This window comes from Herpailurus yagouaroundi, unplaced genomic scaffold (genome assembly GCF_014898765.1).
Source record: "Herpailurus yagouaroundi ecotype Mexico unplaced genomic scaffold, PumYag 355, whole genome shotgun sequence".
Taxonomy (NCBI): Eukaryota; Metazoa; Chordata; class Mammalia; order Carnivora; family Felidae; genus Herpailurus; species Herpailurus yagouaroundi.
Window position 1 is genome coordinate 9,198,944 of NW_024412572.1, and position 12,303 is coordinate 9,211,246.

At 47.4% G+C, this 12,303-nt stretch overlaps 1 protein-coding gene across 23 annotated transcripts in view; it reads right to left on the bottom strand.

Annotated features, from left to right (window-relative positions):
* The window catches only part of MICAL3 (microtubule associated monooxygenase, calponin and LIM domain containing 3), a 231,500-nt gene that overhangs the window by 20,319 nt on the left and 198,878 nt on the right, over positions 1 to 12,303 (bottom strand). For 18 of the 23 annotated variants that reach the window (XM_040462748.1, XM_040462753.1, XM_040462760.1 and 15 more), the window contains 4 exons: positions 11,938 to 12,032; positions 7,223 to 7,273; positions 5,723 to 5,833; positions 4,079 to 4,172 (listed from right to left, as the gene is read on the bottom strand). In XM_040462748.1, the coding sequence (XP_040318682.1) occupies positions 4,079 to 4,172; positions 5,723 to 5,833; positions 7,223 to 7,273; positions 11,938 to 12,032 (351 nt within the window). Of the gene's footprint in view, positions 1 to 4,078; positions 4,173 to 5,722; positions 5,834 to 7,222; positions 7,274 to 11,937; positions 12,033 to 12,303 lie in introns of those variants that run through there. The other 5 variants (XM_040462759.1, XM_040462754.1, XM_040462768.1 and 2 more) reach the window with 3 other exon arrangements.

A 12,303-nucleotide genomic window follows, 5' to 3' on the forward strand; every position in this document is an offset into this window, starting at 1 on the left:
CTCAATCTAAATGCTGATCCTGGCAGCCTTTTGTTCTACACGAGGGTTTCCCCTTTAAGAATGGACAAACCAGAAGGCAGAATGTAATCCTGGAATGGTTTTTCAACTCATGCTCAAGGCTGATTCAGTGGTTTAAATTTGAATCACAGTTCCAGAAACAAAAAGGGTTTCTCAGGTGCTCCACACTAGAAATCACATGTGCCCTAGGCTTGAAGGCTCTAAGCCTAACCCTGTGGCCCAAATATATGTCAGCCTTAGACCAGTGGAGATCAACAGGATGGCAGGTCCGTATCAGATCTCTTCTCTGGAAGGGCAGCCTGGCTAACACTCGGACCCCTTCAGACACCTATGGAGGCTTGAGCTCATCAGGCAGGACAGGATGGCAGGCTCAGCCAGCTGTGCACCCTCAGGGAAGGGACGAACTAGCACTGCTGGAAGACTCCAAACTATCATGCTCAACTGAGTCTATCTCCTTAAGGACTCAGCCAGGAGCAACCAGACTAACAACAGGAATGGAATGTAGAAGCAGGAGAGAAAGGACAGCCAATGTTCACAGTTCAGCCTCAAAGATGATCTCTGCCAAGTAGGACCAGGGCCACTGAGATTTCTGACAAGAGGCGAGCCTTGGAAGCAATATGTTTAAAATAAGAAAAAATACGTTTGGAAATACATTCTCATGGTAGGAGTTACTATATCTTGAGAATTTCCCAAATGTACCATGGGGAAATCTCCCAATGGAGCTACCAAAGCCTGTCTTTAAAAACAGGATAAATACGTATTTGGATGAAGGTGTTTTGATAAAGCTTTGCTTACAAGAGTTTGGACTAGAACAATGGTTTTCAAACTGTTCTGTGAAACCCTAGGGTTCTTCAAGTGGTCTTCCAACTAACTGATTCACAAGTACTTTGAACTCCTTTCAAACTTACACAAGACACACCACATTCAAAAGTCTGATATGCCAACTTTAACCCACTGAAGACCATCAACACATCAATCTGTGCTATCAGGCAAACTTGCTTTTGTGAGGCTCTCAGGACCAAGTTTCTTCAGCTCTCTGTGTGCAAGTGTCTGTATCTGCTGAAAATGTGTTAGGGAAGAGGATATCTTACATATTTATTTAAATTCTGGCCTGCAAGTAGAGTACTTATCAACAATAGTACAGGACAGCATCCTGGGGAACCATCACTCAGTGAGACCGAACCTGTCAGAGCAGCTCCTGTCACAGTGCGGTCCTCTAGGAGGATGACATCCATGTTCTGATATCACAGCAGAGTTGGCTTTTGTGTTTACCACATGCCTGGGGGCTTTTCTCTGAGATCTACTCTTTATAAGAAATAAGGAGCTTCTGGGGCGCCTGGGTGGCTCAGTCGGTTAACAATCCGACTTCGGCTCAGCGGGTCATGATCTTGCAGTCAGTGAGTTCGAGCGAGCCCTGTGTTAGGCTCTATGCTGACAGCTCAGAGCCTGGAGCCTGCTTTGGATTCTCTCTCCCCCTCTTTCTGCCCCTCCCCAGCTCACACTCTATTCTGTCTCTCAAAAGTGAATAAATGTTAAAAAAATTTAAAAAAAAAGAAAGAAATAAGGAGCTGCTGTTAGATTTGTTAGTGATTCAACTGTGAAAACAATTCCTACTGCTCCACCTTTAGCTTCTAGCATGGAGGTAATTTCAACTGCACACATCCTGAGACGCCCAAGTGAACTGCTAAAACACTGTCACCATTCACGGCAACTCCCTCTGTGTGTCAGGATGCTGTCTCCACTGGGCCCCAGGGATGGACTGCATGTGGAGGCCTGTTATCACTGGAGGTATTTCCAAACTGGTGCTTATCAACATTCTTTTTGATTTAAACTTAACTTATAATTTGGCTGCTAAAAAACAAGTTTGAAAACCATTGACTTAGATGAAATCCTGGTTGTATATTTTTATGAAAAGATAATTACCTAAATAACTGGAAAGGGGAACTTTGGCAATCTCCCATGCCAAAGGGTAGATTTTTCTATGACCCCTTGGCAGTCAGCAGCTTGAATAACATGGCCTGTTACAGAAATACTGAAGCAATACCACAGACTTGAACTGCATGGGACCTGTTAGGTGCTTTACAGAAACCATCAACCCTGGGGTGGGCCCACTGGAATTTCAGAACCCTGTGAGGAGGAGGCAGAGACTGTCTTCCTTGAGAACTTATGCTAACAATGAAATGGAGAAGCACATGCTGGTTGAGTTATTCTGACTATGTGTTGGAAGATCTATCCCTCACGTTCCATCTTGGCAGAAGTAACCTGTGGGAAAGGATAGGAAGGAATAAAGGTGGGCCAAGGCTCCCTCCTGACATCTTCAGAAGAGAAAGCAGTGATGGTAGGGCTCTGGGAGTCCTGTTACAACTGGTGCAGAGCATCCCTGCTGGGCTCAGGCTAACTCCCTCTGGGTGGGCAGGCCAAGTAAGGCCTCTAAGGAGGCCAAGTAAGCACATGCAGGGCAGGGAGCCAAAACAAAATGGTGGGGGACATCACAGCTTCATTTGGAAGCCTGGAGACCATTTCAGGTGAACCCAAATCTCCACTCCTTGACACAGGGGCCAGTGCTTGCCTCGCAGTCACACGTCCCAGGCTTCTGGCTGACTGGCTGCTCAGTGGTTCAAGCTTTTGCTTTTGGTGGCCCAGGCTTCAAGCAGTAACTCCAGCGTCAGGTAAGGCACAAAACCAAGAACATCACATCCTCATCTTTCTCTCCCATCCCATCTCTTCACCTGAAGGTCATCATTGAATCAACTGGTCAGCTGCAATTTCTAGGCCTTGAAGGGCTTGGAAAGATCCACTTCTGTGTCTGAACCCTGACGCCCCCCCCACATGAACTTTGGACCTACAGAACCCTGTGAATTCATCTTGACATCAGGCACACACTGTGAGGTCAGCTCAGCAAGATCACATGGCAGCCAATGGTCCCATTCCTGACTGCCTGTTACTGGTTCTGCTTCAGTTTACAGAGAGCCCGCCCACCAGGAGATGCACCACCCCTGCCCTTCTGCATTGCTAGAATAAGGAGTTAGGGGTTACCGCAAAGTTAGGTCACCTCCTTTCTTCATCCCCAGCCTCACAACTTGAATGCTGAACCTGGAGGCCTGGGGTCTCTATAAGGAGAGGGAGGTTTCTCCATCCAGACACTGGACCGAGACTCATGGACTCTTGAGAAAGCAGAGATCAGTCACTCCATGCCTGAGTTGGAGCTATAGTTGGGGTTGACCCAGTGGTTTCAAGGTCTTGAACCAACAGGGCTCCTTCCTAGGCCCTTGGGACTAGGGATGACTCAGGTTGTTCCTTGCTTTCTGTGTGCCCAACTGTGCTGAATCCACCTCACAGGCTCCTTGGATGAACGGTGGGGGTGATTGCACTATGTTCCACAGCTCTTCCCTGGGGATGGCAGCCACTGAGCACGTGGTCCTCACAGCCATTTCCCAGTGTCTACTCTGTGCTGGCTTGCCACCATCCCCTGAGCCTGTCCACCCTGCCCTGAGTGACCAGCACACTAGGACACCTGTGTACTCCACACACAGGAGGCAGTGAGGACTCTGTGGGGCACATGCCCTCCTATTCCCTGTGAAGTCTGAGCAGGAGGGAGCCCAGAGAGCTAAAGACTGGAAGTGGCATGTGGGAAGCAGGCTGAGGGCCCTGCTCATGCAGTTCTGTGATGGTTCCTTTTGGTACAGTTTCCCTCATTCCCAGTTATTTTCTTCTAGAGAAAATGATGGGGTGGGAAAGGAGGAGGAAGAGAGGAGGAGGAGGCCCAGTGCTTGCCACCAACAAATGAAGTGGACTGAGAGTTCGTTCTACAGATAAATGGCAAGCCCTCAGACAGGGCGGAAGAACAAGTCCAGGCCTTGGGGCAGTCCCAAACAGAGATGCTTTTCTTTTCCTCTGCTTAGCAGGAAGCCCCAATCTCGGTGATGAAGGCCCCCAGAGAACCCTGCTGGAAAAGAAGCTGAATTCCAGACGAGGTGACACAAAACTAGCCTCCCATGGGGTGGGGCCAGGGGCTTTCCTTTAGGAACAAACCTCCTCACAAAGGAGACCCAGACAATACCTGCTTCACCACGGAGTGCCTTCTCCACAGCAACCCCTCTTTCCTCCAGCTGCCTCTGCTTCTCCTCCACCTGCTCCAGCTGCCGCTGGATAATCTACGGGAAAACAGAACAGTGTAAGTACCCAACTTTCTCTCTCACCTCCTAGCTTTCAGGAAGACAACTAAACTGTACAAACACAAACAGGGAGAAAAACAAATTAGATCCAAAAGTTGGAAAGTAGTCCATGGGCATTATGCCCAGAGTGTGGTGTGATGACCACCTACATCGAATCCCCCTGGGCCTTGTTAACAATGCAGACCAGGGCTTGTCATTAGTAAGCACCACAGTGTGTGGGTGCACATTAAAGGAGCGACCAGCCCTCTGCAGGGCAGTTCAAAGATAGAAGTGGATATAAGCTCCTGCAGGAAGGACTGACATTCTGCAGCCTAAGTAAGACCTTGCTAATAGTGAGGTTGCTAAAGCATTAGCAGGCATTTTTGGAGAGTACTGCAGAAATCTTGTCTCTAAAAGATTAATAAAAAAAAAAAATCTAGAATGGAGCAATACGCCAGAATCTGTTTGGAAGCACACAGTGAGAAGTTTCTCTGTGCTCCATGGGGACTGATAATGGTTACTAGAAGGACATTCAACCCAGCAGCAGCCAATGGTGTATATCTGGAGAATGTCACACAGAAAATGAAATAAAATCCGGGAATCCAATCAATGTAGAGAATGTGGATACAGAATAATGTTCAAGAAAAGGATTAAAAGACTGGTGGTTTTGATGCTTGCTAAACATGGAATTCAAAGGTGTATCTTTGTTGGTATTTGGTTGGTTTGCTGTTAATGTTTCTCATTGTTGTATGAATACAACTATATACATATATGTATATGTATATGTATACGTATGTATATACATGTATGTATATATGTATGTACATATATATATATATATGCACACACACATAATTTCATTAAAAATCTTTTTTTTAACGTCTATTTATTTTTGAGAGAGAGAGACAGAGTGAGAGCTCAAGCAGAGGAGGGGCAGAGGGAGATAAAGAGACACAGAATCCGTAGCAGACTCAGCACTGTCAGCACAAAGCCCGATGTGGGGCTTGAACCCATGAACTGTGAGATCATGACCTGAGCTGAAGTTGGATGCTCAACTGACTGAGCCACCCAGGCAACCCTCATTTTAAAAACCATATTATATTTAGATATCTTCTATACTTTGTATAAAAAATTATTTTTTGTTCCATGAAGAAAATCTAGAATGGTCTAGGATCTGTGAGGCCTGAAGACAGAGGCTGATGCCTGGAGGACAGCTCTGACCTGGAAACCCCAGGCCCATCAGAGGCTGCCAGGTCGTCTCTTGACAACAGCTGACTTTACAATGATTACTCCAGAGCAAGGAATTTAGGAAACTCAAAGCATGGCTCTTCCTTTCCTATGAGTAACTCCACAAAATCAAGGCTTCTACAGTTGCATTGAGCCAGATGCTTGTGGCCTGAGACTTTGGGGCTATTCTCTCAGTTATCAGGGATACCCCGTCTACCTCTGCTCTGTTCTCTTTACCTACCCTCATTGTGGACAAGGACAAGCATGTTAGAGAGGAGGGTGCTCTTTCACACTTGGAATTGTGGCCCCTTTGGGGATTTTACCTGAGCTCGGTGTAGCCGCTTCAGTTCCTCTTGCTTGGCCTGCCTCCTAGCTGCCTTCTGCACACGCCGGGTCAGCTTGGCGTTCAGTTCCTCCTCTGTGTAAGTTCTTGGCTGGAGAGAACGAGAGAGATTTCCTAAGTCAGGCGCAGCAGGCCTGGGACAGGTTTGGGTGCTGGTTGTCAGGGGGCACAGTGAGCACTGTCCCTAGGTTGCAGCTGCCCTTCTGCAGAGTGCCCGTGGGGTGGACAGGGAGCCGTGAGGTGTGTGCAGACTCCCAGGCTGCAGCTCAGCCAGAGGCTTCACTGACACTCATTCTTGCTGGAGCCCTAAATGCTACAGGGTACAGCTAAAGATCTGCAAGTGAGATACTTCCCCACTGTGACAGGGACAGGAGGCTGAGTAGGGACTGACTGAGGGCCACATGCTCCTTTATCACAGAAATCACTTGTTTCCCATGTCAGGATGTCTGGTCTTTTTGAGATTTTCCAGGGGTAAAAATATGGTAATTAGTTCCCCTAAGCCTCCTGCTTCTAGGAGACATATAGGGAAAGGAAAAAGAAAAATCAGGATCCTTTTATTTTCTTATTTAGTATCAAATGCTACTTTCTTCAGATGAGTGATATTTATAAGGTTCTTTAAGAAGTAACATCTGAAGTAGAAAAAATTGGGATGCCTCCATTCTAAGTTTGAGTGAACCCCAAACTAATACAGTCTGAAGGGACATGTGGAGGTGAACATGGACTGACTCCAGGGTCTGCATAGAGGCAGCAGTGGGCCACTGAGAAGGAGGGAGGAAGTGGTCTGGCAGGGCGGTTTCAGCCAGTGCAAGCCCCGAGGAGGCAACAGGCCAAATCCAGGGCAAATCCACAGATGCATCTGCCTGACAACCCCACCTGCAAATGTGGGCACCAAGGGCACAAGGCAGTGTCAGATGCCTGGAGTAAACACTGAGCAACCACCAAGAGGCACATGCTGGGGGCGGGGGGGGGGGGGTCTGCTTCTATTCCTAACATCTTATTTCCTCCAAGGAAAAAAAGAGAGAGAGAGAGACTTTGATAGACTTTAAAAGGTACTTCCAAATTCAACTCAGGAGTATAGTCTCGTAATCTTTATTTTAAGAACTCAAGTGATCATTGAGAGCCAACTGAGCAGGTAAGTCTGAAAGGATCATCATGGTGTTCTAGCACCCTAAGGCATTTCACCTCGCAGGTCACAGAGCTGAGGGCTCGTGAACTCCTGATTCCTGCGGTGCCCAGTCCCAAAGGGGCAGCCCTGGAGTGAAATTACCACATGCACTCCAGCCAGTGAAGAGCAGGGGATCTCACCTTCCTCCATCATGACACAGCTAAAGAAAGTTCTGCTGCCAGTGTTTGCTACTGCTCCATGCATGTGTGAACAGTTAGTGAGGATGTGGCCGGAGGGCCAGGGCTGGGGGCTGCTCCGGGTGGTTAATCACAGACACGCATGCAACAATGACCAGCCATGGGAATGAGACACTACCTTTGATGCATATGATCTCCTGAATGCCAAGGCGTGTGGTACATAAATCAACTTTTAAGGGGATGGCAACAGAAAACAAAACAGAATAGTAATAATAACAATTAAAAAATTAAAACTAGAACACAGAAATGGAGTAAAATCAGTTAGAAGTTTAAAACAAACACACAAGACTAAAGACTTAAAACACGTGATTATTTTTCACAGTGTCACGCAGGACTGCGTAAGTGAGGAACCTGATTACATAGACCCCAGCAGCAGAGTCTCCGTGAACCCGGTTTTGAATAAGGCCTGGGTTCACTTTTATACTGAGAAGACAGCTTCTTCCTCACTATGCCCCAAATCTCTGTTCTCTTTTTACTCTCCCTTGTGTATAATAAACGAAAACTGTTCAAATATATGGTTATATATGCTACTTCTCCTTCAGTATAGCCCATTTGCTTGTGGAAATTCAGACTACTTCTTTCAGCTCAGTGTTATGGTGGGGGGGAGGGGGACAGGTGGTGGGAAATTCCTGTTGCCAGGGACACAGACCACAGATACAGGGCAAACTGACTATAAAACCTGTTCTCTTCCAAAAGGCTCTCTCCTGGCAGTGTTCTTTTTTATTTATTTTAATTAATTAATTTTTTAAATGTTTATTTATTTCTGAGACAGAGACAGAGCATGAGTGGGGGAGGGGCAGAGAGAAAGGGAGACACAGAATCAGAAGCAGGCTCCAGGCTCTGAGCCATCAGCACAGAGCCTGACACGGGGCTCTAACTCACAAACCTTGAGATCATGACCTGAGCTGAAGTTGGTTGCTCAACAGACTGAGCCACCCAGGCACCCCTCTCCTGGCAGTGTTTTTGAACAGGGCCAAGGTGGGTTTCCAGGGGACCACCCAGAAATCCTGAATGGGGGTAGGGGTCATTTCTTGATTATACAGTGTGATAGGGACCTCAAATAGCATAAATAACTGATATTCACCAGATATATGTCAGGCACCTATGTCGGTGAATGCAACCTCTTCACTAAACCTTGAGCAGAGCTGCCCAGAGCTAAGGTTAGTTACATTTGCTCTCTCGTCTTCTCACCAGCCCCAACAAATGGCTAAAAGGCAGTAAAGGAGTAAGGGAGGAGAGAAGAGCCAGGAGCTCTGGATGCTGCTGACGAGAGATTCTGAGAGCTTCAGGATAGACTGTAACCACCTGTTCCCTTGTTGCTTCTCTGTGCATTAGTGTGGACCAGTATAGTGGGACTGCATTTCAAGAGCACAGTGGCTCAGAGCAGAATGGGTCTCCCTCCTAGCTGTGGCACTGAACTTTAAGTGTGTACGTACTGCCTCAGACTGACTCTTCTCTGCCACAAACCAGAGGGAGAGGATGAATCTCATTATAACAACAAGTCCATTAAAAACACAGAAGACACAGATTTTCCCCAAGCAGCAAGGAAACCACTCCACAGGAACTATGTAACCACAACCACAAGGAACAGCACTTAGCATCCGTACCTGTGGCTGGTGTACAAAGTAAAGGGAGTGGGGGCAATCACCTACTGATTTCTGGCAGAAGACAGGTACCAACTTGGCAGGGGCAGCGACTACAGGATTGAAATCATGATGCATCTGTGGTGTGCTGAGAAAATGAGGCCAGCCACAGAGCTGAAGCTTCTGCTATGAAACGCGTTGGCCTGACCCAGCGCAAATGACAGGCCCGTGGCTAGGCCACAGGGATCAAGATGCAGTGCGCCATTTGTATTTAAAGTAAGACTGAGGCAAAGAAAAGAGGTGGACGTGAATTACCTTTGGTTGGTAGGATTACGGGTGATACATATATTTAATCTGTATTATCTTAACTTTTCTACATAAGCATTTTCAATAAAAATAAGTTGTTCTCAGTTCCAGTTGTTTTTCTTTCTTTCTTTCTTTCTTTTTTTTGAAATGAAACAAAACTCAGGTACTTGTTTCACAGATGCCTGACTCAGAGATGGGTCTATGATGCAAGAGGAACCACTTCCCCCAACTGTGTGGGCCCAGTTGCTCGGGTAAGGCATGTCAACAAGATGCTTCTTCCTGAGTCAATCCCAGCCACACTGTCCCTTTAGGTATCCCCTCTCCCTTCACTTCCTGCTCTGAAAATTTTCAAACATAGGAAAAGTTGAAAGAGGACAGTGAACCCCTAGACCCAGATTTGCTAAATGTTAGCATTTTGCTACATATTTGATATATATAATCTTTATACACCTTTAAAAAAATGATTTGTAGGCATTTTTTATGCCTACAAATTCTAGCACATTCTTCTTAAGAACAGATGTTTTCCTATATGACTATAGTACCTTAATGTCTTACAAGGAACCTGGCATCGATGTGATAACATTGCATATCTACACATATTATACCATCCATGATCAAATTCACTTAATTATTCCAAAGTGTCCTGAATGGCTGTTTTTTTTTTGTTTTTGTTTTTTTTTTAATTTTTTTTTTCAACGTTTATTTATTTTTGGGACAGAGAGAGACAGAGCATGAACAGGGGAGGGGCAGAGAGAGAGGGAGACACAGAATCGGAAACAGGCTCCAGGCTCCGAGCCATCAGCCCAGAGCCCGACGCAGGGCTCGAACTCACGGACTGCGAGATCGTGACCTGGCTGAAGTCGGACGCTTAACCGACTGCGCCACCCAGGCGCCCCCTGAATGGCTGTTTTTGTTTGTTTTCCTGCTTTAGCTTCCATCCTTAAAAATACATAGTACCTGCTCTCGCCCAGCCCGACACCACACCATGGTGGGATTCTGGTCAACATGTCCTAGGCTCAGCTTTGTCTTGAGTATTCTTTGCTTAGCCTATAGCAAATGGCTCTGCCTCTGTGGGGCACACATGGAATGTGAAGTCCCCAAGGCCTCTGATTCTGGGGTTCTAGGAGTGGGGTCCATGACTTGTTGTTCATGTAGGAGGGGAAGAGCTACCTATGGGGCCAGTAAGGCCCCAGGAGAGGCTGTTGTCAGTGACATGTATTACCAAGAACATGTCCTTGGCATAGTCAGCTTGGACAGTCTGCCACTCTGCATTCTGCCAGGATTAACTAATAGAGAAACAGTGGAGAGACTGACCACAGATGGGTGTTTCTGACCAACAGGAGACGAAATGGCTGAACGTCTGCATGGAAGCAAAGTGACCTTGGACCTTGGTCCTTCGTGGACCCCCCCAGCCCTCCCTATGGCAGTGCCAGTCCCCAGTGTCAGGACGTGTTGAGGCACCCGTGTACATATCCAGAAGCAACTCTTAGTTCCAATCCCAGGATCAATACCACTGCCTGGGAAAGCACTTGATAGGAGGCACATGAAACCAGGTCTCTGCAGGAGAGAAGGCACACAGGTCCCAACCCTAACTCAGTGCTGTCCGTGCTGGCTCGGCTGGGACAGGTAGAAGTTGGCTCTGCACATGGAGGGCAGGATGAGAGGCCTGGCTGTTTAGGTATACTTCTAGGAGAGTGGATAGGTAAATAGCTGGCATGGCCAAGGGAGACCAACAGACCAATAATGAGAGGAGAACTAAAACATGGGTTTCCTCCAGTTGACCAAGTTGCTAAAAGCTGTATTGAGCTGGGAGCAGGGAGACTGGGAATGGCTGCAGAAGTCATCTTTACTGAACAGGTGTGTGCAGGGCATAGGTCTTCCATGGCAATTGCCTGGAAGTTGATGGAGAGGGCAGACTCAAATCCAAGCCCTGGGGAGCCTTGTAAAGAAGGCACATGATGTTCTGGGGAAATTTTTCATTCAGAAAAGGGAGCTGAAAGTAGCTGGGACAAGAGGGTGAGTGTGTGTCCCAGGGCCAGACAATGGAGATGGAACAGCTTCAACCACTCCTGAGTGCTGCCCAGGCCTTTCTGGATTGTAGTCCGCACCCCATCATTGTCTCTGTGACACAGAGGTTGTGTTAGAACTTCTCTAATCCCTCTCTCTCTTCCACCTTCACTGTATCTACACAGAGCTACAAGAGGCCTTGGAAACCAAAAGATTGAATAAATATCCAACGGGGCTAGTGATGAAGGAGCGCTCCACATTGAGGTTTTACTTTTCAGGAGACTTGAGTGGCCACATCATCTCCTAAGCCTGTAGTAAGAGGGACCAAGTCAGATACATAGTGCCCCACTCAGCACAGAACCCAGGGCAGTTTCCTGGACCAGTTCTTTTATAGCAAAAATTCCTCTCTAATCCACAAACATACAAAGCAGGGGTGATTCAGCCTCTGTCTAGAGATGCCTAAACCGTGTTGTCCCTGTCCAAGCCTCCACCAGAATGTGTGGCACGAACAACCCTTCTCCTGTCACTCTGGGCATTGGTGGATGCTATTCCACATGGGATCTTTGAGGACAAAAGAACAAATGGACAATGCCAGCTGCTTGCTAAAGATCTAGTGACTCTTTGAGTGTGGAATGCCTCTGTCTTCTTCCTAAGAATTAAACAAAGGAACTCTTGCCATTGAAGCAAATAAGCGCCAGCTGTTCACTGAAAAAGCCCAAGAAAAGAGCTCCCTGTATGTGTCTCTTACTTGGAGCTGGGCTGGGCTCAGGAGACAGCTGTGTGTCTACTGGAAGATCAGAGGAGGGTGCTCACTTTCAACCCAGGGCTTGAGATGTGCTTTCCCTCTCTTCCACCTCACCGAAGACCAATTACACAGAGGATGAGAGTCAAGTCCTTGACCCCTTCTGAAGCCCCGTTACGGACGGGGCCTACATACCTCTCGCCTGGACTTCTGGGAGGACCTCTCAAGGATGTCGTCACTGGAGAGGTCAGAATCCTCTGAGAAACTCAACTGGCGCCGCAGCTGCAGCTCTAATGGGATGGAAAGAAGAGGCAAATCGAGGACACCACAGTACTTTCCTGATGTCTACATTCACACAAGCTGCCCAGGGGAGTGGGGTACAGATTTTATTTCTTTCCAGTCTGAGTGGCTCTTAACCCATAGTGGGGAGCCAGGAGCTTGGAGGCTGACACCTGTGCTGGCCGGGGCAGCGCTAACACTGAATAGAGGCCTGCCTGGTTCCTCCCGGCAACGCTGCGCTCTGCCTTGCTCAGAATCAGGCTCTCCTCTGAGGTGGTGTGA